Below are 23614 nucleotides of genomic sequence, written 5' to 3' on the forward strand. Positions count from 1 at the left end.
GAAGACAATGGTGGCTTCCCACAAATGCGGTGTGTGCCAACTGACGTGTAACCAATCCTATTTGTGTGTTGAAGTTTTTCTTTTTCTTTCTCTCACAATGATATCTAGAGCATCGGTATAACAGACTGGCAAGTTTAAGATAGGTGCAAACCGGGGTATTATTTGTTCTGCATCCTAATATCCTACACCTGTTAAGATCCAATGCAGGTAGATTGTATACACGGTTCCGTTCTGGTCTGAAGATTGTAAATCCCGGTCGCTGGTAACTTTATTCTATTCTGTTCTGTCCTGTCCTAATTTCTATCCTCTCCTTTCCCCTCCCCTATCCTATCCTATCCTATCCTATCTTACAAGACCTGTTAAGATCAGCAATGCAAGATGTGGTAGATTGGTATTCTACCCTGTTCTGTTCTTGTAAGATTTTTTTAAGATGCAGGCTATAGGTTGGTAACCAAGTGCAGATTAGAAACAGAGATACTTCCCCATCCCACCAGCCCATGGGATCACTCTACTGAACACCTAATTCCTACAGCGCTGTCTTAGACCTAAATATATTTACCCACGTAGTAGGCGACATTGCTATTATCCTTCTCATCTTTCTCATCTTCTGATCTTTCCTACTACCTTCTGCTGAGAAGAATCTAGAATTTATCACTGGTTTTTGTGTCTTATGATTAATGACAGTAATTATTATCTATGACCTATCACTTTGTTGTTTGTATGTACCTTGAGAGTTTAGGCACTGGAGATAAATTCCTTGTGTGTCCAATCACACTTGGCCAATAAAGAATTCTATTCTGTTCTGTTCTGTTCTATTCTATTCTATTCTATTCTATTCCATTCCATTCCATTCCATTCCATTCCATTCCATCCCATTCTTTCCCATTTTATTATATTATTTTCTATTCTATTCTATTCTATTCTATTCTATTCTATTCCATTCCATTCCATTCCATTCCATTCTTTCCCATTTTATTATATTATTTTCTATTCTATTCTATTCTATTCTATTCTATTCTATTCTATTCTATTCTATTCTATTCTATTCTATTCTATTCTATTCCATTCCATTCCATTCCATTCCATTCCATTCCATTCCATTCTTTCCCATTTTATTATATTATTTTTTGTTCTATTCTATTCTATTCTATTCTATTCTATTCTATTCTATTCTATTCTATTCTATTCTATTCTATTCTATTCTACTCTTTTCTACTCTACTCTACTCTACTCTACTCTACTCTACTCTACTCTACTCTACTCTACTCTACTCTACTCTACTCCATTCCACTCCACTTCCACTCCACTTCCACTCCACTTCCACTCCACTCAAGATTTGTTAAGATCCCTGGTGCAGACTGCAATGGTGGTAGGTTGGTAACCAAATGCAGATGTGAACCATATCAATCTTGGCTGACACTTTAACCAATGTGATAATCACTCTTCTATATTAATGCAATGTAATCTCTGCCCAGCCTAGTAGTGCTTCTTTATTTTCTGTTCTTTGCTGTTCCAGGAGATGAATATCTACATTGGCTGTGGAAGCATTTTTCTGGTGCCGCGGAAGATCTGCTTTTGTTTTTAATATTGTGGTCTTCCCAACCTTCCAATTAACGTGACAGGTAGGTAAACACTGTACTGTTCCCATGGTTTTGACAGGTCAAACTTTGGAGAAAACAAGGGTTATACAAGACAGAATAAAACTAGAAATGCAAGCTTCCTCCTTAATAGCTCAGAATGCTTTCCATTTTGAAAACACCCAAAGGAAACATAAATCGAAGCTGTTAAGAATATCACGCCCAGGGATTCATTCCAGGAAGCTGAAGTGTGCAACTTAGTGGGGGAAAGAGGGGTGTAGTGGTTACGATTTCTGAAAACTTTAGTGGGAGGTGTTAACAGCAACGGGTTTTAATGCGACAGAGCTGCTAGAATTGCATTTTGTAAAGCGTTTTTCCTCTCTGACCTATTTGCGCATCAACATGTTGTTAATCAAAAAGTTATTTTCACCAATAACAGGATATGAGCTTATCCAGGCTGTGGTCTTGGTGTCTTTGTGTGTAAACCACAGTTTTTACAGTGGATTTTTAAAAAAAGGAGCTGGAACCCCACCTACGTTTTTCTGATGTGCAACCCATTCATTTCCTAATCATAAACGACAACAAAATCAGTTATTTTTATCCCATACCTCACTGTAAAAATGTTTATTTGTCTTTGTGGAATTAGGTTTGGGACAGTGACAGTGTGTGGCTTAGCAGATGTGGTCTCGCCGATTACGGCTTTATTACCAACCACGGTTAAGTAAATATTTGGACCTAATGTGGAAGGGGAAGTCTGTTTGGCCAGCTAAAGCTCAGTGGGTTTATTGTGCTTTATTAAGTGAATGGAAATAACAGATAACGTGAGGCCGTAAAATTTCATGTATTAATGTTTCAGGGTTATACCAATATTGACTCATTATATAATCTTAAGATAACCTAACAAATAGTCCCTGTAAAGTATAAGATTAATGATACAGTACAAATCAGCTATAAGGACAGGACTCGGTTAAATTTAGTGGTATGTTTGAATGGAATAATAATATTTTTCAAGTGACATCTATTCAGGTCATCCTTGACTTACAACCATTCATTTAGTGAACATTCGAAGTTTCAGTGGCACTGAAAATGATCGTTTTTCACACTTATGACCGTGGCAGGATCCCCGTGGTCATGTGATCGAAATTCAGCTGATTGGCAACTGACTCCTAGTTATGACGGTTGCAGCGTCCCAGGGTCACGTGGTCCCCTTTTGTGACCTTCTGACAAGCAAAGCCCATGGGGAAAACTAATTCACTTAAACAACCATTTTACTGACTTAACAACTGCAATGATTCACTTAACGATGGTGGGAGGAAAGGTCTTAAAATGGGACAAACTTCACAACTGTCTCGCTTACCGACAGGAATTTTGGGCTCATTTTGGGGTTGTAAGTCGAGGACTACCTGTATGAGAATCCAAGCAAAAGGGATCGAATAAACCATGGTTAACCTCAGGGGTGGGCTTCAAAAATTTTAGCGACTGGTTCTCTGCCCGGTTACTGGGTGGGCATGGCCATTGCTATGATATGTACAGAATAACCCTTGAGTAACAAGGATATGCACATGGAAACGTTTATGAGAATAGTTATGAATAATTATCCAGCCATACACAGATACACTAAATCGAGTTAAAGTTTACTTTAAGAAATAGCACAGTCCAATAAATGGTCCAGGTCATATACGTTTAACAGTCCAAAGAATATCCAATTACAAAGTCTTCTTACCGGTTGCCTTTGTCATTTACAGTAAAACAAAGATATCAAAGTATAAGCACAGCATAAATGCAACAGAGAACCTTAGATAGCAACAGAATGTCAGAGAATGTCAGAGAGAGCAAGCTAAGATCTCTAGCTCCCTCTTATGGTAATTTGCAACATAATCAACCAATCGGAATATACGTAGTATAAATCAATACAGTGATTTTGTCTTAAAGCTACAAACATATATTGTTGGTTTATCTATTGCCAACCCAACTAATTGGTGGCCAGATTCCTAACAGCCATGGTGGACATGGCCTAGTCAACCTCCTGCACCACGGTGGGGAGGGGGCATTTTTGCCCTCCCTGAGCTCTGGGGGGTTTCCTTGAGCCTCCGGAAGGGCAAAAATAGCCTCCCCGGGCTCCAGAGGCTTTCTGGAAGCCAGAAACAGGCCCATTTCTGGCCTTCCTGAACTTCCGGGAGGCCCATTTTTCATCCTCCCTGAACCTCCATGCAGGCCCTGCACTTACCTGCATCCAAAACGGGCCACATGGGGACTCCTGGGAGGGGCGGGGTGGAGTGGGCGGGGCCAGCCAGGAGTGGGATTTGCACAGAATCTTAGCTAGGGGCTCTCCCGAACCCCTACGAACCCCCAGAAGCCCACCCCTGGTTAACCTAATCCTAGTGGCCGCATTTTCTCAGACGTGCAATTTTAAAGAAATATTTCCCCCCTAAGCAAATCCTCTCTCAACTAATTTTATTCGCTCTCCTCTGGCCACGGACTGGCAATTCTCTCTTTGGAAGGAGGAATAAGAAGGAGGTTGAAAAGGAAAAAAAAAGTGTATTACCGTATACTTTATTGGTATGCACTATTCGTTGCCGTTTCCAAGCTACGTGTCCTTTCCAAGATAAGGGTATTTGCTATTGCTTTGGATCATCCTGATTATGGCCAGGTTGGCAATGATTTACAAGGAAAGTACGGCTTTTTAATTTCTGTTGTTGTTCTATTAATGGAAAGGATAAAGTTATAAAATGGAGATTATAACTGTAGACGAGCAGGGGACTTCCTTGTCATTCTTGTTTGGATTTGAGGCGTCTATATCTTTGTGCGTTCATCATCGTTCGTTGTGACGGTGGAATATCTATTATTCCTTTGCATCCTATTTGCTGTTTCCCCCCAGCTATTTTCTCTTCTGTTTTGTGCAGACCTGTTTGGAAAGTGGACCAGATTGTTTAGGCTCCTGGGCAACAGCTTGTCTCTGCCGTCATGGGATCTGGCTTGATCTGTGCATCTGTGATCCTTCTGTGCTTCTGGTTCCGTGAAGGGAATTCACAGAACCTCATCCAGGGCCAAAAGAGGAAGCCGACCCTCCTGATTAATGAGGTCAATGCAGATAATCCAGGAGATGATACCATGGAGTATTTAGAACTCTATCATGTTAGCGGACGAAGAGTTGCTTTGAAGGGGTATCATTTAGTCCTCTACAACGGGAAGGGAAACATGGCCTACAAAGTCTTGGATCTTGATGGTTTTTCCACAGATGACCAAGGTTTTCTCCTGATTGGGTCTGGCAACCTCGTCCCAAGGCCAGCTATAATCCTCTCGAAGGCCACAATCCAGAATGGACCGGATGCCATTGCTGTCTATTTTGGGAGGTCGGACTTGTACGTAGGCATGCCTGTAGACAACGAAGGCCTGGAGGACGCTTTGGTTCATAAATCTAATAAAAGGGACAAAGCAGATGAGTTAATTCGAGTTCTGACCCCTGGCACAGAAGCTTTCTTGGAGGACCCTTCCTTCCGGACCACCGATGACGAATCTCTAGAGAGGTGCCAAGGGATGGATTCTCAGAGGTTCTTCCAAGTGGGCGCACCAACCCCAGGCTCCGATAACCACTGCATCCCTTTCTCGCAGTTGAATGCCTCTGTGGTGCTCATCAATGAGGTTAAGTTGGCATCCTCACCCGGAGACGCTGAGTTTGTGGAGCTCCAAGGTCCTCCTTCCGTAGAGGTGAAGGACCTGGTGATGGTGCTTATGGAAGGAAGAACCCAGAAGATCTACTCTGTCATGGAAGTCAAGGGTGAAACTTCTCCCGATGGGTTACTTCTGTTGGGTTCAGGATTGTCCAAAATCCCAGGTAGGGCTAGATACTTTCTATATATATGTTTTCTTAAGTTTTCGCGGGTACTTACATGTATGGTATTCAGCTTTGTTCGGGTATTTTCCCCAAGTCATTATAGTTGTGCTTTTAAAGTTGTAGCAACGTTTCAGCAGAATCTCATCTGCCATCATCAGGCTTCTGTATTGTATTCTGTATTGTGTTCAGATGAACACAATACAGAAGCCTGATGATGGCAGATGAGATTCTGCAAACTTGCTACAACTTTAAAGCACAACACAATGGCGTAATATGTATGTATGTATGTATGTATGTATGTATGTATGTATGGTATTCAGCTTTGTTCGGGTATTTTCCCACGTCATTATAGTTGTGCCTTTAAAGTTGTAGCAACGTTTCGGCAGAATCTCATCTGCCATCGTCAGGCTTCTTTATTGTGTTCGTCTGTGAGTCAGACTTTCACAGCCGTTTCAGTTTTCTATATATCTTGTTTATACAGTTTCTGACACAGGATCCATTGGCCAGCACAATCAGTAGCCATTGGGTAGATCAATGTCAGGGTGCATTGTGTTTGTAAGTCGAGGATACCTATACAGGCCTCCTTTAAAAATGCTACATTAAGGTTCTCTTTCTTTCAGGGGGCGCAGCTCACTTTCAGAATTTCACTTTCCTCCAGAATTCCAGCACCCCGCTTCTCAAAGCAGGCACCAACGCCATTGCCCTGTACAGAGGGTCCATCAACCACTTTGGGGTGGGCTCCAGCGTCACGTCGACACCAGACCTTCTGGATGCCTTGGTGTACACAACCGTGGAACAGCCGGATTTGGAGCTGCTGGACTCCTTGACCCCTGGGAAGCCTCTCTTTTACCTGAGCAGACAGTAAGGAAGCTGGGAGCTGGCCCATTCCGTTTAGAAAAGCATCTACCTTCTTGCCCATTTTGCAGAAGATAAACTATTTAGAATCGCTTCAGCCATTTCTGCATTTCCTAACTGTCAGCATTCCAGAAAAACCTCAACTCCGATAAATAACTCCGAGGCAGACATGTTCTCAAAGTTTCCTTTTATTAGAGTAGTAAACTGGCACATCCGGGAAATCCCGAATCTGAAAGTTCCCAGTTTGCCTCCAATAAGTAGAAAATTACAAATCCAGCCCCCTGCACCCATCATCGCATCGCATGCCCCAATCACCATCCGTCCCAACTTGAGACGTCTCCTCACCCAGGTGCAGAAATAACATGACCTTGACTTAGAAAAAGAATGCTATTAGGTCTAACCACATACACACCACAAAATCCCCCCCCCTGCCATTTTCCCAGGCTCAAAAATGTGGCAGTATGGAAGCATCTGGTGCTAATATGGCTTCCAAACCTGACACCCACGTTCTCTGCCAGCCTTTCCCTCTGATTAATTATGGACTTTTCTCTTCCCCTCTGATCCTTTCCATCAGATCCCAGGCGGATGGTGCATCTGTCAGCCGGTGCTTCTGCTGCTCCGTCTCCCGCGATGCCTCCTCTTATGCCCTCGCCAAGCCCACGCCTTTGCAGTTCAACGACTGCCCGAAGAGGCGCTTTAGCCAGAAAGTTTCCTTTTTTTTTCAAGTGGAAGGTAAGCTCTACCTGGGGGAGGGGACAGTGGGGGAATGTGTGTGAATTGAAGCATGGGATTGCACCAAATGTACTGTAATAAGTTAGTGAGAAAGACCTCGGGGGAAGAAGCCAAGTGATGCGGCCAAGGGAACAGCCAAATAAGAGGCAGCATAGCCTTCAGGTGGATAATGGATGGGGCAAGGGGCTCAAAAGGGACCCCCTCCTTAGTTTCTCAGGATGTAAAAGAGACCGTGGAAGCTTTAGAATAGAAATCAAAGTGACATTCAGAGTGACAATAAAGTTATTATTCTATTCTATTAATTCTTTGTTCTAATAATTCTTTACTCTTTTCTATTCTTTCTTTATTTTATTCATTCTTTATTCTATTCTATTCTATTCTATTCTATTCTATTCTATTCATTCTTTATTCTATTAATTCTCTATTCCTGTTCATTCTTTATTTTATTCATTCCCTATTCTATTCTGTTCGTTCTTTATTCTATTCTTTATTCCATTCCATTCTATATTCTATTCTGTTCTATTCTATTCTATTCTATTCTATTCTATTCTATTCTATTCTATTCTATTCTATATTCTATTCCATTCCATTCCATTCCATTCTCTATTCTATTCTATTCTATTCTATTCTATTCTATTCTATTCTATTCTATTCTATATTTTATTCCATTCCATTCCATATTCTATTCTATTCTATTCTATTCTATTCTATTCTATTCTATTCTATTCTATTCCATTCCATTCCATTCCTATTTCTTTTCTATTCTATTCTATTCTATTCTATTCTATTCTATTCTATTCTATTCTAATTCCATTCTATTCCATTCCTATTTCTATTTCTATTTCTATTTCTATTCCATTCCATTCCATTCCATTCCTATTTCTTTTCTTTTCTTTTCTATTCTATTCTATTCTATTCTATTCAATCCCATTCCATTTTTCATTCCAATATTCCATTCTATTCTATTCTATTCTATTCTATTCTATTCTATTCTATTCTATTCTATTCTATTCTATTCCTTTCCATTCCATTCCATATTCTATTCTATTCTATTCTATTCTATTCTATTCTATTCTATTCTATTCTATTCTATTCCATTCCATTCCATTCCTATTTCTATTTCTATTCCATTCCATTCCATTCCATTCCACTTTCAGACTTGCAAGATTCTGTTAATGCAGATTCTGCTAACTGCAAAGGTCCTGAGCCTTTGCACCTGAGAGGGAGGGTGTAAACACATTAAGCAAACCAAGTGGAAGATACAAACCTTATATCTTCTCTGTCTCTTTCAGTTCATCTTTCTTCTGTGTCTTTTGTACCTTAAGGTTGTCATCAAAAACCTCAGGACGAAGGCACGATACCGAGAGCTTTGGCCCAGTCTCTGGAGAAACGATGCAACTGCAGTTTTTCCCCAGCCTATTTCAAAGGTGAGCTGTGTGGTACATTTCTCTTGGAGTGTTTCAGACCCATGGCTTAAAAAAAAAAAAAAGCCACAGTAGAAAGAATCAACAAAGACCATGGTTCCATGTTTTGTTTTGTTTTTTACAAAAACCCTCCAGTAAGATCTTTAACAAGCTCACAAACGAGGCTAAGACATCCCTGGACAAACAAACAAATGTGTGGGAAATGTCCTAACACCACAACTGAAAACAAAGGAAGAAAAACTTGGTGGTGTTCTTTCATGGCTTAATCTGTGGCAGAAAAGATCAGTTGGCTGGTTCAGAGGTGGTATTCAGCCAATTCTGACCAGTTCTGGAGAACCGGTAGCGAAAATTTTGAGTAATTTGGAGAACCGGCAAATCCCACCTCTGACTGGCTCCGCCAACCCCATCTATTCTCTGCTTCCCCTTGAGTCCCAGCTGATCGGCTGGGTCTCCTTTGGTTGCCCTGCATAGGAGAAGGGAGCTGGAAAGCAGGTTAGTGGGGTGGGGAGGGAATGGGGATTTTGTAGTACCCTTCCCCTGCCATGCTCACTTAGCCACACCCACCCAGCCACACCCACCCAGCCATACCGACAGAACTGATAGTAAAAAAAAATTTGAATCCCACCACTTGGCTGGTTCCTTGAATTGTATAAATGAATAGTCTGAATAGAATAGTTCAGCTGATGAAACAGCCATTTGCGTTTATTAACTGTATTACGGTTTGATTTACTTCCTGATCTTCTAGCGTGTGTTGAGGATAGGTAGCGAACTGTAAAAAAGAGAGAGAGAGAGAGACCTGAATTGAAACTGAAAAGAGATTCAGATCGATGCTAATAGTGAAAAATAGGTAATGAAAGTATTTGGGAAAGAAATTTAAGACCAACAGTGAGATTTTTTTCCCTTTCGCTCCTCTTGTGACAGATCCTGTATTAACCTGTGAAGGCAGAGAGCTGGTTTTCACTGCCCTCTTGAGTGCCCGGTCAACAGAACAGCTGGACCGTGAGTTGCAGGCCCTCTCAATCTTGGAGCAGAGTAAAGAATGGTTGCATTTTGGAAACCAGAACCACAGCATAGTGATGAAGACTTTTTCTAGCAATGCAGATGGGACAGACACACCTCCAGGTATAGTAGTGCGACGGACGGGAGAACACACTGCCCCCAGAGCACAAAAGGATTCGCCATTCACCATTTTGTGGAATGCAAGAATTGCTTGGCCTTAAGATAAGTTCCTTGGGGACGCAGTGGCTCAGTGGCTAAGACGCTGAGCTTGTCGATCAGAAAGGTCGGCAGTTTGGCTGTTCGAATCCCTAGAGCCACGTAACGGAGTGAGCTCCCGTCCCTTGTCTCACCTTCTGCCAACCTAGCAGTTTGAAAGCATGTAAAAATGCAAGTAGAAAAATAGGGACCCCTTTGGTGGGAAGGAAACAGCATTCTGTGTGCCTTCGAGGGCGTTTAGGTCCTGCCGGCCACATGACCACGGAGACGTCTTCGGACAGCACTGGCTCTTCTTTGGCTTTTTGATGGAGATGAGCACTGTTCCCTAGACCCAGAAATGACTTAACACGCATGTGCAAGGGGAACCTTTGCCTTTAAGATAAGTGTTTTTCAACCTTGGGCAGCTTGAATATGGGTGGACTTCAACTCCCAGAATTCCCCTGCCAGCACGGCGATCACATGACCAAGGGACACTGCAACTGTCATAAATATGTACTGGATTGCCAAGTGTTCAAATTTGGATCATGTGACCGCAGGGATGCTGCAACAGTCATAAGTGTGAAGATTGGTTGTAATTCACGGTTTTTTCAGTGCCGTCATAACTTTTGAAAGTTTGCTGGATGAATGGTCATAAATTGACTGTAAACCCCTTTTTCTCTTCAGCGATCAGGAAAGAAAAACATCAGCTGCTTACCCTACAATAAAATGTTTGTATGTTCAGTCTAAAGCAGAGGTCTCCAAACTTGGCAACTTTAAGAATTGTGGACTTCAACTCTCAGAATTCTGGGAGTTGAAGCCCACAAGTCTTAAAGTTGCCAAGTTTGAGGACCCCTGGTGTAGATCTTTAGCAACCATACAGGTGTATTTTCTCCGGGACAATCAGTCCCCAGCTTGGTCCTATCAACTTGCCAACAGGATGCTTTCAAGAAGTTGGGTTAGGACTGTGGAGAGCCTGATTGAAATCTTTTCCCAACTCTGAAGCTCACCAAGTGTCTTCAGATGGTTTCTGTCTCTCTTTGAATCTACTAGCTCGTGAAGTTTGATTAAAAATAAGATGAGGGTTGTCAAAACTATGATCACTTCTTTCATGCCTTTAAATTCTGGGAGTTGAAGTCCACACGTCTTAAAAGTTGCCAAGTTTGGAGAACCCTGGTTTAAAGTGACAAGATTTGGTTCATTGTAGATGTCACTTCAGAAGAACCACGGACAACTGGAGAACCTCCAACTTCACCCCTGTGGTTGCTTATCAACGAAGTGAATGCGGACAATCCTGGCTCTCGAGAAGACACGGAATACATTGAACTCTTCTACCCAGGACAAGCACCGTTTTCGCTCGAGAATTACTGGCTCGTCCTGTACAACGGCAGGAACAACTTGGCTTACAAAGTCTTGAACCTGACAGGCTACTCAACCAATGAGTGGGGCTACTTCCTTGTAGGGAGTGGTGGAGTCACCCCCAAGCCCTCGCTTCTTTTGCCAGAGTCCACCATCCAAAACGGTGTAGACGCCGTGGCGCTCTACCGCAATACCAATCCTGTCTATAGAAACAACATGCAGGTGACCGTTGATGGGCTGGTTGATGCTGTGGTGTACAGAGCACGAGGTGCAGAAAAAGCTGACAAACTTGTGGCTCTACTCACTCCTGGGCAGAACGTCCTCCATGAAAATGATTCCCATAGCACTGAAGATGAATCCATCAGCCGATGCCTCAGCCTGAAGCCCAGAGATCCTAAGAGTTTCCAGGTAAAATGGCTATTGAGTAAGAGGAGCCACAGAGGTCAGCCAAGTGTCCATATCTGCTTTTTTGTTTTACTCCGATTTACTTTAGCATAGTTGGTTGAGTCAACCATCATTGACTAGGCTAATCTATCTATATATAAAAGCGAAATGCCACTCACACATCATCACAAAATCCCAGATCCATAAAGCCTACAAACTTGAAATTTGGCACGTATATTCCTCTTCTAGGTGCTCACTAAGAAAGGATTTTTTAAAATGACTATTGGAGCATTAATATTTCGTGTATTATTATTGTTAACACACTCCGATGCTAAGGAGTTCTACTCCCCCACCCCACCTGAAAAGAAATCTCTTCCAAATGCAAAACACAAGCAGAGGAGAGGAGTTTCAGTTTCACAGCACCAAGCAGCTTTAGTCCAGAACAGTTGAGCTAAGCCACGCCCAGGCTCCTCCTTGCTCCTCCTTGCTCACACAGCAAATACTGTTTCGGTTTCCAAACAGCCCTCAACTCTCTCACACACTGACAGGATGCTAGCCAGATGAATACCGATGGATGCTGGTAGGCAGAGCCAGATTTTTTTCCGACCACATGGTTTTGTAGTGAAGCACAGGTATCGAGCTAGTGATATATGTTATGATGAATGTTATGAGGAGCAGTGGTTAGAGTGCAGTACTGCAGGCTACTTCTGCTGACTGCAATTTGGCAGATCAAATCTCACCAGGCTCGAGTTTGACTCAGCCTTCCATCCTTCCAAGGTGGGTAAAATGAGGACCCAAATTGTTGGGGGCAAGAGGCTGACTCTGTAAATCACTTAGACAGGGCTATAAAGCACTATGAAGCGGTATATAAGTCTAAGTGCTATTGCTAGTAGGAGCCCTTGCGGCGCAGTGGTTAGAATGCAGTGTTGCAGGCTAACTCTGCCCACTGCCAGCAGTTTGATCCCAACCGTCTCCAAGTTGACTCAGCCTTCCCTCCTTCCGAGGTCGGTAAAATGAGGACCCAGATTGTTGGGGGCAAATAGGTTGACTCTGTAAACCGCTTAGAGAGGGCTGTAAAGCACTGTGAAGCAGCATATAAGTCCAAGAGTGCTATTGCTATGATGTAAACTGGGGATCTCCAAACTTGGCCATTTTAAGAGTTGTTGACTTCAAGCCTGGCTGGGGAATTCTGGGAGTTGGTCCACAAGTCTTAAAAGTGGCCAAGGTTAGAGATCCCTGCTTCCAACCATACTGAGCCGCTCATGGAGGAGTTAGCTGTAGCCACCTGATATCTGACGACCCTCCCAAATCCAGCTCTGCTGAATCACCGTTCTAGCAGAATCAAGTCATCTCATTAACTTCAACCACAGTTGATGGAGGTAGGAGGTTGACAGAGTTTATTGGGTGTAAAGTCCTCCTCACAGGGTTTTCCAGAAGGAAACAGGATGTGGGCTGAAATAGACTTTGAATTTTATTCCACTAGGGTTTTGATTGTGTCGACATTCAGAAATAATGTGTCACCAAACCCGAGAATTATGTTAAATTTTACTCTTGAGTGAATTTCTCAGAAACATCTGGCTGACCGCTGATCAAAGGAAGATCCTGGAGAAGGTGGACATGTTGGTCTCATCTATTCATATTTATTTATTTATATCTCACTTTTATTATTATTATCATTATATTTTACAAACAATCCAAGGTGGTGAACATATCCAACACATTTTTCCCACAACAACTCTGAGAGGAAGGTTGGGCTAAGAGAGAGGGACCGGCCTAAAGTCACCCAACTGGTTTTCATGGCTAAAGCAGAATTAGAACTCAGAGTCTCCTGGTGATTGATCCAAAGTCACCCACTTGGCTTTCATGCCTAAGGCAGGACTAGAACTCACCATCTCCCGGTGATTGGACCAAAGTCTGTCAACTGGCTTTTATGACTGAAGTGGGATTTGAACTCACAGTCTCCTGTTTTCCAGCCTGGTGCTTTAACCACTACGCAGTACCCTAACCAATATTATTCATACATCTCCCATTCTTATGATATGCAGGAAGCCGGTTTGTTCTTCCAGGCTTGGAATAGCATGGTTTTGTTAGAGTTACGCTTGGTTTACAATCGGGTGTTTTGTTCTTCTGCTCAGTCACAATTTATTTTTCTATATTATTGTTTCTCTTTTTATCTCCAAGCTCTCCGGAGCTCCCAAAGAGTTGGCTGGCCTTGAAATGAGAATAATGAAATTAAATAAATTCCTGCCCTCATATGTTTTTCTCCAGGGTTAAGTTCTGAAAATAACTCTACCGAGTGGCTAGTTGGAGGAAAGCGGTTAGAAATTTAAAAAATGAACTTAAAAAGAAACGAACATTGCAAATTCACATGCTTTCTCCTACCCACCTTCCAGGTGACTGAAATAACACCTCTTCGGGAAAACTCTTGCATGTCCTTCAACTTGAACCTCACCAAAGAGGTGATCCATAATTCTTCGGCCATCATCAACGAAGTGGGCCTGGCCAACGACTCATTTCTATACAAGTTCATTGAACTGAGAGGGAAGCCTGGAGACAGCTTGAAAAAATACACATTGCACTTCTTCTCTGGAAACCATAACCGGCCTTACAACAGCATCCACCTGCAAGGGAAATTTGGAAGCGAGGGTCTTTTTGTCCTCAGGCCAGGACGGGCGTCCCAAAGTGATAAGCCTAATGGTATGTTGCTGGTCCTTAATAAACTCTTCCCGGAAGCCCCAAAGGTGCTTATTTTTTCAAGAGGCAACTGGACTTTCTGGTTTTTACTTGAAGACGTTCTGCTTCTCATCCAAGGAGCTTCTTCAGCTCTGACTAGATGGTGGAGAATGGAAGGATTGATACTCCTTGCAGGCAGATGGTCATTTACATTCTTCTCAAAAGTAGTTGAGGCCACTTGGCGGTTTATCTGTATCCTCAAATAAAATGTGTCCTGAGAAAAATGGGGCCTTCCCACCCATTTGAACCAGTCAGGTGACCCTGAGGACATACATCCATATATGTGTGTGTGTGTGTGTGTGTGTGTACACACACACACACACACACACACACACACACACACACACATATATATATATATATATATATATATATATATATATATATACACAAACCTGAAGATGATGAATGAGACTTCATTGAAACATTGCCTAGATACTTCCAATCTTACGCGGGAGAAAACCCGAATAACCAAAGATCCACATACAAATACCTGCGAAAACCTCAGAAAAAAACAAACACACACACACACACACACACACACATATGTGTATATGTGTGTGTGTGTGTGTGTGTGTAATATATATATATATATATATATATATATATATATATATATATATATATATATATATATATATAGTCACTTAGAGTGAATTGGGCGGTCATGTACTTAAATAAATTATTTACTGCTTTGGTTTTTTTTTAATGCTGACCCTTCATTAATTTTATCCCGTTTCTTTCCAGAGCAGTTGGTGATGCCCACTCTCTGGAATCACCCATTCCCGAAGCAGGAGATCCTAACTGTAGCCCTATTCAGCCGTAAAGTACGACTTCCATATGGCACTCTAAATATTGCCGAGAAACTAGAAGACAGTTTGGTGTGGAACCCTGGGACGATCTCTCAGATGCTCTCTATACCTGGGAAAAGAGAAAGGTGAGCATATCCACAGCGTCTTGTTATTTCTACTCCTATTCTGCATTTCTTTTTGTAAAAACTAAAAACTTTGCCATGCCCACATTTCTTCTCCGGGCTTGGTTGCCTCTTATGCAGCTATTGTCTGCAGCTCTTCCTTCTTCTCCCAAGGTCATTCTCACACACCATTAAAGGTGAAGGGTAAGATAAAGGTTTCCCCCATCCAGTTGTGTCCAACTCTAGGGGTGGTACTCATCTCTGTGTCCTAGCCAAGGGAAACAGCGCTGTCTGAAAACATTTCCGTGGTCATGTGGCCAGCGCAACTATATGTCAAGATGTCACGGAACACTGTTATTGTCCCACTGAAGTGGTACCTATTTATCTACTCGCATTTGTCTGCTTTCGAACTGCTAGGTGGGCAGGAGCTGGGCCAAAACAGGGGGTCACTCCATCATGTGGTGCTTCGGTCTCAAACTGTCAACCTTCTGGTCTACAAGCCCAGTGTCTGTTCTGACCAAGGCTTCCTGAGACAGTAACAATCACACGCTGTTCCCAAAAATCTTTTGTTTTATTTCAATGGCTGTGAGTTATATGCATTCACAGTCCGTAATGAGTCCCAAACAGTTTATGAATAGTCCAACAGAAGTCTTCCACAGTCTTTCGGGATAAGGCTGATAAGCACCCACCTTTATCTCCCTTGAAATGCTGCCAATGACTAAATTGCCAATTAGTTGTACAAGGCCATTTGGAGCACAAAGTCCACATGGAGCTTCAGAGTTTAAACCAACCAGAATAAACAAAGTTGCTTCCTGCAAAGGCTCGTGTCCCTTTACTCCTCCTTTATGTCTTATGGGAGGGGCCAATCACCTCCAAGCCTTACTCCTGAGTTGCCCCTTTTGTCCTAACTGTTCTTGCCTTCTGGCAGCTCTGCGCACACACGCACTGGGAACAGGCTCCCCCTGTTCCTCTGCCTCACTGATGTCAGATTCTGGAGGCTCCGGAGTCAGCACATAATTCTCAGGTGGCCCTGGCCCCATCTCTGTGTCATCCAAGCCCTCCCCATATTCCAGGCCTGGCCCATGTTCCTCCCCACTGTCCGACTCTGCTGCCAGTTTCGCAGGCCGCCGGCGGACCAGAACAGTTTCTTAACTGCATCTACTGAACCATCCTTGAATATTTTCTATGCTACAAATGTTTTGTGTTTGCTTTTTGCAGAATCTGGTCATCGAGTTACTGCCCTTTTTGCAAAGAAACTTTCCTCATCTCCAAACCCACCCCAGGCATGGAGAATAGCTGTCCTCAAGAATCTCTGTCTTTGGATCTTAGAATGTGCCTATGGACCCCTAGTAAGCTATCTTTTTTTGTCTCGCGTGCAACTGGACAGAATGAGGTCATCCCTTGTGTGATGGAATGTGGCGGGGAGGCAGATCTTGAGCAGGGAAGGCTGCAGTAAGAGGCAATGCAGTCCAGATATCCTGTGTGAGAGAAAGAGGGCGAAGACAGCCTCTCCTCAATACTTCCCATATTATACTGTAGATGCAGACAGGAAAATCTCCAGTCTGGCAAGATTTTGTCTATATGTGTGAAACAATAAAGAACTCAGCCTGGAAGAATCACCACATGTTAGTCCTGGTTTGGGGCCTGACACATGGTAACTGAGGGATTCTGGGAATTGAAGTCCACACATGGTGCCTGAGGGGTTCTGAGAGTTGAAGTCCACACATGAGGTGATGGAATGTAGGGAAGATTTCCAGGAAGGAGGGAGTACATTCCAGAGGAATAAGAAGCATCCCAGATATCATGTGTGCAGAGGTGGGATTCAATTTTTTTTTTTTTGGAAAAATACTTTATTAGTTTTACCTTTAAAAGAACAACACAACTACAAATTATGTACAACAAAAAGAAAAATAGGCCTTGGCATAGACCAAGAGGGGAAGAGAGGAAAGCCTAAGAGAGGGGAAAGGGAAGAGTAAGGGAGGGGAAGGATAGAGTAGGGAAAACAGTTAAAATAAAACCATATTTTGTGACTGTCTGTAAGATCCTTTTGAAGAAGAAAGGATCTTACAGGGATTCAATTTTTTTTAACAACCAGTTCTGTGGGCGTGGTTTAGGTGGTGGGCATGGCTTGGTGGTCATGTGACTGGCTGGGTGTGGTCAGCTGAACATCACTCACATTGAGGCACGCATCTCCTCGCCTGGCCTCTTATGACTGTGGGGATGCTGCAACAGTCGTAAATGTCATAAATCACTTTTGTCAGTGCCATTGTAACTTTGAATGATCACTCCACACAAGCAAAGTACCAGCAAAGGAGGGGGAAAAAACTCCAGAGACGTTCCTGAGACAGGAAGTCTAGTCCTGCCAAGAATGTAATAAGGGTTAACGGAGAGGCAGTTTCTGTAAGCAACACCAGAATGTTTCCTTCCTGCCTTCCTTACAGGATTAGGCCAGTAATTTCTTCTAACAACTGGTTCTCCAAACTGCTTGGAATGTTAACAACCGGTTCTAGCGAATAGGTGCGAACCTGTAGAATCCCACTCCTGCATGTGTGGGAGAAAGAGAGTGAAGACAGCCTCTCCCTAATAGTTTCCAGAGTACATTGTCAATGCAGATAGTAGAATTCACAGTGTGACAAGTTTTTTGTCAATGGGTGTGAAACAATACTCATCTTGAAAGAATTGCCATATGTTATTCTTAGTTTTGGGCCTGACACCTCAGTTCTTTTCCCAGAAGGAGGCATGATGCTACTATATCTGCTGTAGACTCAACCAAGAAAAATAGTTTTGGTATCATTGGGTCATGTCAAAAGCCCATACTAGTTTTTTTGTGGAGTGGATTGTTTTTTCCGTTTGCCTTTGCACCCGTTTTTGACTTCTAGCAACTGCATGGACTAGTCCTTGCATTATTCTTAGCAATGTTTTTCAGAACTGATTTGGCCTTGCCTTCTACTTGGGGTTGAGGAACAGTGACTGGCTTCATGGCTAAGGTGGGACTAGAACTCATGACCTCCCATTCTCTAGCCTGGTGCTTTCACCACTACACCAAGGAGTTTCTTAAAATATGTTTTTAATGTATGATTTTTATATTGCTCTTTGCTTTTATATATAAATGTATGTTGCCCAGAATCAGGTGCTTAAGATGGCTATTCTTTTCTTGGTAGACTGTTCCTTCTGGCTTCAAAATCCACATCTACAAGCTCACTTCCAGCAGACACTAGTGAGATCCATGGAAGACAGCTGTTTATGTGCTATATCTCTCTGTGCTTTGCAAGGTTTGTGTCCAACATATTTTTTTTAACATAGCATCATATTGATTGATATTGCTTCCTGATTGATATTTCTGGGGACAATACATTCATGTCATGGCCAGTGGAAATAATGTTATTGCTTTCTAGCTGTACCTCTGTTTCAGAACTTTTCAAGCTAATATGGGGAATCTGTGGTGGCTCAGATTTGACTGTATATCTGCGCCCATCGTTCCCTGCCAGAAAAGCCAAATGATCAAGATGGTGGTAGCTACTATCAATCTAACATAGTTTGGAAGGACATAGATATTCCTCCCTTGGTTTTAAGCAGGGATGTAGAAATTGGTCTCCTTAAACAGCCTAAAATGCCATGCCCAGAGCTCCTATAAAAATTGCCTATTATCACATTTTGCAATTGTTAATGAGAAAGGAGAAATGATTCTCTGTATGGAGAATAATTGTATTGCCAGTGTTTTTCATTCAATTTTAAATTGTCTAGCAATTTAGCAATAAAGATAAAGTTTTCCCCTGTCCAGTCATGTCCAGTTCTAGGACCCAGTGGTCATCTCCGTTTCCTAGCTAAGGGAGCCAGCATTGTTTGAAGATGCTTTGGTGGTCATGTGGCCAGCATGGATACACGCCAAAGGTGCATGAAAGCTGTTACCTTCCCACGAAGTGGTACCTATTTATCTACTCGCATTTTCATGCTTTAGGTTTGTTAGGTGGGTAGGAGCTGGAGCAAATAACAGGAACTCATCCCATCGTGCAGTGCTTGGGTCTTGAACGCAGGCTGTTAACTTTCCAGCTGACAAGCTCACTATCTTTAACCACTGAGCCATCCCACAATAGATCACTTTAATTGGACCTTCATGTAGGGACCTGATCTTCCAAGCCTGACTAGCTGTCCATCTTTCTTGTCTTTCCAAAGAACTGAATTTCACTTGCTCTGATACCCTATTGAAGCTGTCTGGTCGGATGCTGACCACATCACCCGAAGAGCGGCAGCTCCTTATCCAATGGCAACAGAATTTCTCCTTAAGTTCCCACCCATTTTCTGTGGATGGGATATTCCTCAGAACTAATGCACCCTGCGCACCTTCCAGTGAAGTGGTACCAATATCTAAAGGTAATCCGGTCAGGTAGTGACCATGTCAACTCATAAAATATTCCTATGCGTGTTTTAGTAGTTGCCATTAAAAAATGGGGGAAATCTGGAAGAGCAGTTGAAAGCGAAAGTACATTCCAACTCTTATCTTTAAAAGATTGTGACTAAAATACCAGAGCTTTTGTCCACGAATATATTTAATTGGAGAGTGTGAATGATGATACCCAGCCTGTGAATGTGCTCGGTTGGAGAATCTGATTTATGACACACCCAGGGGGGAGGGGGGAAACAGGGTCACAGGGGACTGTAAATTACGTTTGCCAGAGTTGGCTTCATACAGGGCAGGGCCAGTAGGTCGCCTCTAATGAATCCTTTGAAGTTTATTGAAGGTTGGCTCCAGAATCATGATTTAATTAGAGCGATTGCTAGAATCCTGACAGATCAAATATTTGGTGGCTGCAATCCTAATTAATCATTTATATTTATGGATTTTTTTTTTCAGTGTAAATGTTATAGAGAAAACCCCCAAGGATCCAATTATGAATGAAGGGACCTTTTTGTTTTGCGATGTTCTGAATTGAAAATAAACTGTCATGCGATCTAGATAAATTTGATTTAGAAACCTCATGACTGTTAAAATACAGGGCATTTTATTCTGTACCAAATTATTCATTCAGAAATGAGTTGGGCCCACCTAGCAATATTCTGAAAAGCTCAGCTTGTATATCCTAAAGCGTTGTGATTTAATTGTTTCTGGACCTTCAGCGTTTATGACAGATAATTGTCAGTTTTACTTTTGGGGATTCAAAGCTCCCAATAGTGTTTTCTTGTTTTGGGTGCACAGTTTGCCACTGATTCCATAAACCATTAAAGGAAACTATGGATGAACTTAGCCCTTATATTAACAATACCGTTTTTCCTCTTTTTCCACAGCTTCATTTCAAGCTTGGAAAATTGCTTTTTTGATCTTGGGTTCCATTTCGTTCATACTACTGTTAATCGGTGGAGCTGTCTATTGTATAAAAAGGTAAAAAAATAAAATAAAAGAGCTGGTTTTGGGATTTGTGCGAAAGCCAAATCTAGGAACCAAAATATGAACCTAACAACATATATTCCAATATGAACCTGACTCCATCTTCCTATATGGACGTCTTTGCCCAATACGGTCCCCACTTAATGTGTTGGGCAATAGAGGTATTCCTCAACTTACAGCCATTCCTTTAATGTGTGTTTGAAGTTATAATGCTAATAATATAGTATATAAATACTGTAAGTATTTGTTTACTCATTTGGCCACATTTCCGATATTCTTCACCAGAGCTCAAGTTCCAGCTTCCTTGACGCTTTTGTAGTACAAACATAAAAATATGTTTTAGCAGTTCTTTCTCTTTCCAAAAGCTTTCAATCAGGTTTGATGGGGAAATGCTTGCGTATACATACCTAAGAAGAAATATATGCAGATATAATTATCACTACACAACATGCTATTGTATAAAGAGTATATAGCAATAGCATTTAGACTTATATACTGCTTCACAGTATTTCCAGTCATCTCTAAGCGGTTTACAGAGTCAGCATATTGCCCCCAATAATCTGGGTTCTCATTTTACCCACCACGGAACGATGGAAGGCCTGTTTTCCCAGCTGCAGCTAATGAAGAGAATCAGGGCCTTTTTCTCCCCCGTAGCCCATGTTACTCCCTTCTCTGTTCCTCCCTGTGTACCCTAGGATGAAGAGGGGGTGGGCCTGGGTCTTCCTCTGAATGCCCAGCCGGACTGTGCCCTTCCCCAGTTTCCTTCACAGCCATCGGAGCCACACTCCCACTCCCTGTCAGCTGTTCCACCTCTCCCTCAGAATCAGATTCCAACAGGGCATGACACTTTGGACAGTCACTAAACGAATGGTTGTAAGTTCAAGACAGTTAGAACAATTAATCAGTGGAACAACTTGCCTCCAGAAGTTGTAAATGCTCCAACATTGGAAGTTTTTTTAAAAAAAGATTGGATAACCATTTTGTCTGAATTGGTATAGGGTTTCCTGCCTAAGCAGGGGGTTGGACTAGAAGACCTCCAAGGTCCCTGTAATTCTGTGATTCTAATCTCTGTGCTTTCTGTTATGATAAGCAGAGCAGAAACAGCCTGCCCATGTCATTAAGCAAATGAAGTCACACTATTTTCCTAATCTATTTCCTTCTGGGTTTTTCAGACCGCAGAATTACAACAACATTGAACTGAGCGATCGCTGTGAGATTATTTCAGCCATTTGACTACCAGGAAGCGCCTCCGTAAAGAAAAAGGCTATTTGGGATCTAAGGAAGAGGTAAATCTCAGAAGAACGTTCCAGCCAACTGACCACAGTGTAAAACGGATCAAATTCCTGGAGTATTTATGTTGAGGATGTTGTTTTTCTGCTCTCCCATGGAGTGTGAGAAAACCTACCTCTTCGTTTCTACAAGCATCTCTCACTGCCAGGTTGAGTGAAAAAATTGGTGGGGGTGCCATGATATTTTCCACACCCACCATAAAAATAAAAAATAAATGTGTAGCCAAAGTGATTATTTCCTCCCCCTAATTTGTCAGTGGGGGTTAAAGTGCTTTGCTCATCACAATCAGAGAAAAAAGAAAGGGAGAGAGAGAGAGAGAAAGAAAGTAAGAAGAAAAACGAGAGAGAAAGGAAATAATGAGAAAGAAAGAGAGAGAAAACAGAGAAGAAAAACTTTTTTTTTAAGAGGCAGAAAGCCTTTGATTCAATTCTAATAAATCCAGTATTATTTTTTCAGAAGAGGAAAGGAGTGGCGAAGGCGGAAATCTGCTCAAGTTACCTCACCTTCATGGATTGTTAATTGGATCTAAAATGGCTTTGCTCTCCTAAGGAATGGACTGTCTTAGTCGAGAGGTGTGTTGCCACTGACAATGAATGCCTCAAATGTGTTTGTGAAAAGGGGGGAAGGTGCCTGCTTTCCAAGCAGAGAAAGTCTCAAGTTCATTTCCTAGTTCGGGAAACAGGAAAGATCAGTTCAGGCAAACCTTTTCACAACACAGTTGGTTCAGTTGACATTTTCAGCTGTGGGTAACTGGACTGCAGGCAGGTTCCTGTCCTCACCTCCCATTTTCTAAGAAACAGTACATAAGCAAAAGGAAAAGAAATAAAAATAAAAAGAGGTCACCTTTGTCCAAAGATTCCACTCTCCCCAGATGGAAACTCAGGAATTTGTATAGTAAACTGTTGTTTGTAGTCTTCACCTTGCTTGCGTAGCTATTAGCTCTGCAGATGTGAATTTCTTGTTCGCATCAAGAAGAGCACAGCAAAAATTAAAACCCAAAGCAATGGCAAAAAGTGAAGATGGTATAAACTGTGAAGGCAATCTTCCGTGGGACAAAGCCCAACTTCAGTTATCTGAAATGTGCTGTCCCAGAACCAGCTTTTTACGCCTCTAAAGAAGTGAATAGGGGGTACTTAGTGCTCCGTGAACTTGACTGTATTCTTGCAGCTGTTTCACTACCCAGCTAGATAACATCATCAGTGCTAGAAGGCCTTGTAGCATTGATAATGTTACTTAGATCAGTAAAGAAACTTAATCAAACGGGTAGGTGTGACATTTGCTTTCAGGCACACTTGATTTAACAGAGTTTGTAGAAGCTGCAGGTTTTTTTTTGGGGGGTTCAACTTTTAATCAGCTACTGCCCTCTGCTGATCTCCTAACATTGCAGCAATTGCTAATTTAATTTCCCATCCAGATGCAATATTTTTTGCTCCGGTAGAACAGGGGTCTCCAAACTGGGCAACTTTTAAGACTTGTGGACTTCAACTCCCAGAGTTCCTCAGGCAGGATGGAGGTGGGGGTTGGTTGTTGCCAGGTTGCAAGGTTTGGAGACCTCTGCTGTGGAAATAAGGAAGATGACAGTGACAGCAGAGGGGGATTGGCTCAGTGACTTAATGACACTAGAAATGGCCTCAGCTCGCCGATTGGAGCCCTACCACCGTCCTACATTTTTTTTCTTCAATTTTTTAAAAACTCATACACTGCTCTTGGTTTTTCCAGTTCTGGCATTCGGGCCGTTGTGAAACAAATGGTTCATTGCTTATTCATTCTTCTTTGTCCTATGATCACTGAGATCTTATGATGTTTGTTTTTGCTGTCCTTGGGCTGGAAATGTATTTATGTTGCTTTTGATTGATTGTGTTTTATTTGTTGTGAGCCACGGGGAGTCAGAAGGACTGGGTGGCATATGAATGGACTGAAAAATAAATAAAAAGTTGG

The 23614-nt window shown here is 42.2% G+C and overlaps 1 protein-coding gene across 3 annotated transcripts in view; it reads left to right on the forward strand.

Moving 5' to 3' along the window:
• Positions 1 to 23442, forward strand: part of LOC113421871 (uncharacterized) — a 25774-nt gene extending 2332 nt beyond the window's left edge. Inside the window, exons 2-15 of one of the 3 annotated variants that reach the window (XM_087973299.1) lie at positions 1517 to 1622; positions 4481 to 5412; positions 6033 to 6273; positions 6842 to 6999; positions 8325 to 8426; positions 9345 to 9545; positions 10822 to 11381; positions 13751 to 14054; positions 14838 to 15027; positions 16222 to 16352; positions 18165 to 18275; positions 19177 to 19374; positions 20287 to 20380; positions 21559 to 23442. In XM_087973299.1, coding sequence (XP_087829425.1) covers positions 4542 to 5412; positions 6033 to 6273; positions 6842 to 6999; positions 8325 to 8426; positions 9345 to 9545; positions 10822 to 11381; positions 13751 to 14054; positions 14838 to 15027; positions 16222 to 16352; positions 18165 to 18275; positions 19177 to 19374; positions 20287 to 20380; positions 21559 to 21619 — 3222 coding nt within the window. In that variant the 5' untranslated portion in view covers positions 1517 to 1622; positions 4481 to 4541 and the 3' untranslated portion in view covers positions 21620 to 23442. Of the gene's footprint in view, positions 1 to 1475; positions 1623 to 2278; positions 2299 to 4480; positions 5413 to 6032; positions 6274 to 6841; positions 7000 to 8324; positions 8427 to 9344; positions 9546 to 10821; positions 11382 to 13750; positions 14055 to 14837; positions 15028 to 16221; positions 16353 to 18164; positions 18276 to 19176; positions 19375 to 20286; positions 20381 to 21558 lie in introns of those variants that run through there. The other 2 variants (XM_087973300.1, XM_087973301.1) reach the window with 2 other exon arrangements.
• Positions 23443 to 23614: the final 172 nt, after the last annotated feature.

The sequence above is a fragment of the Notechis scutatus genome, chromosome 12 (genome assembly GCF_049901735.1).
Source record: "Notechis scutatus isolate UNSWTSFEM ecotype Mainland chromosome 12, rNotScu1.2, whole genome shotgun sequence".
In the NCBI taxonomy this organism is placed as follows: Eukaryota; Metazoa; Chordata; class Lepidosauria; order Squamata; family Elapidae; genus Notechis; species Notechis scutatus.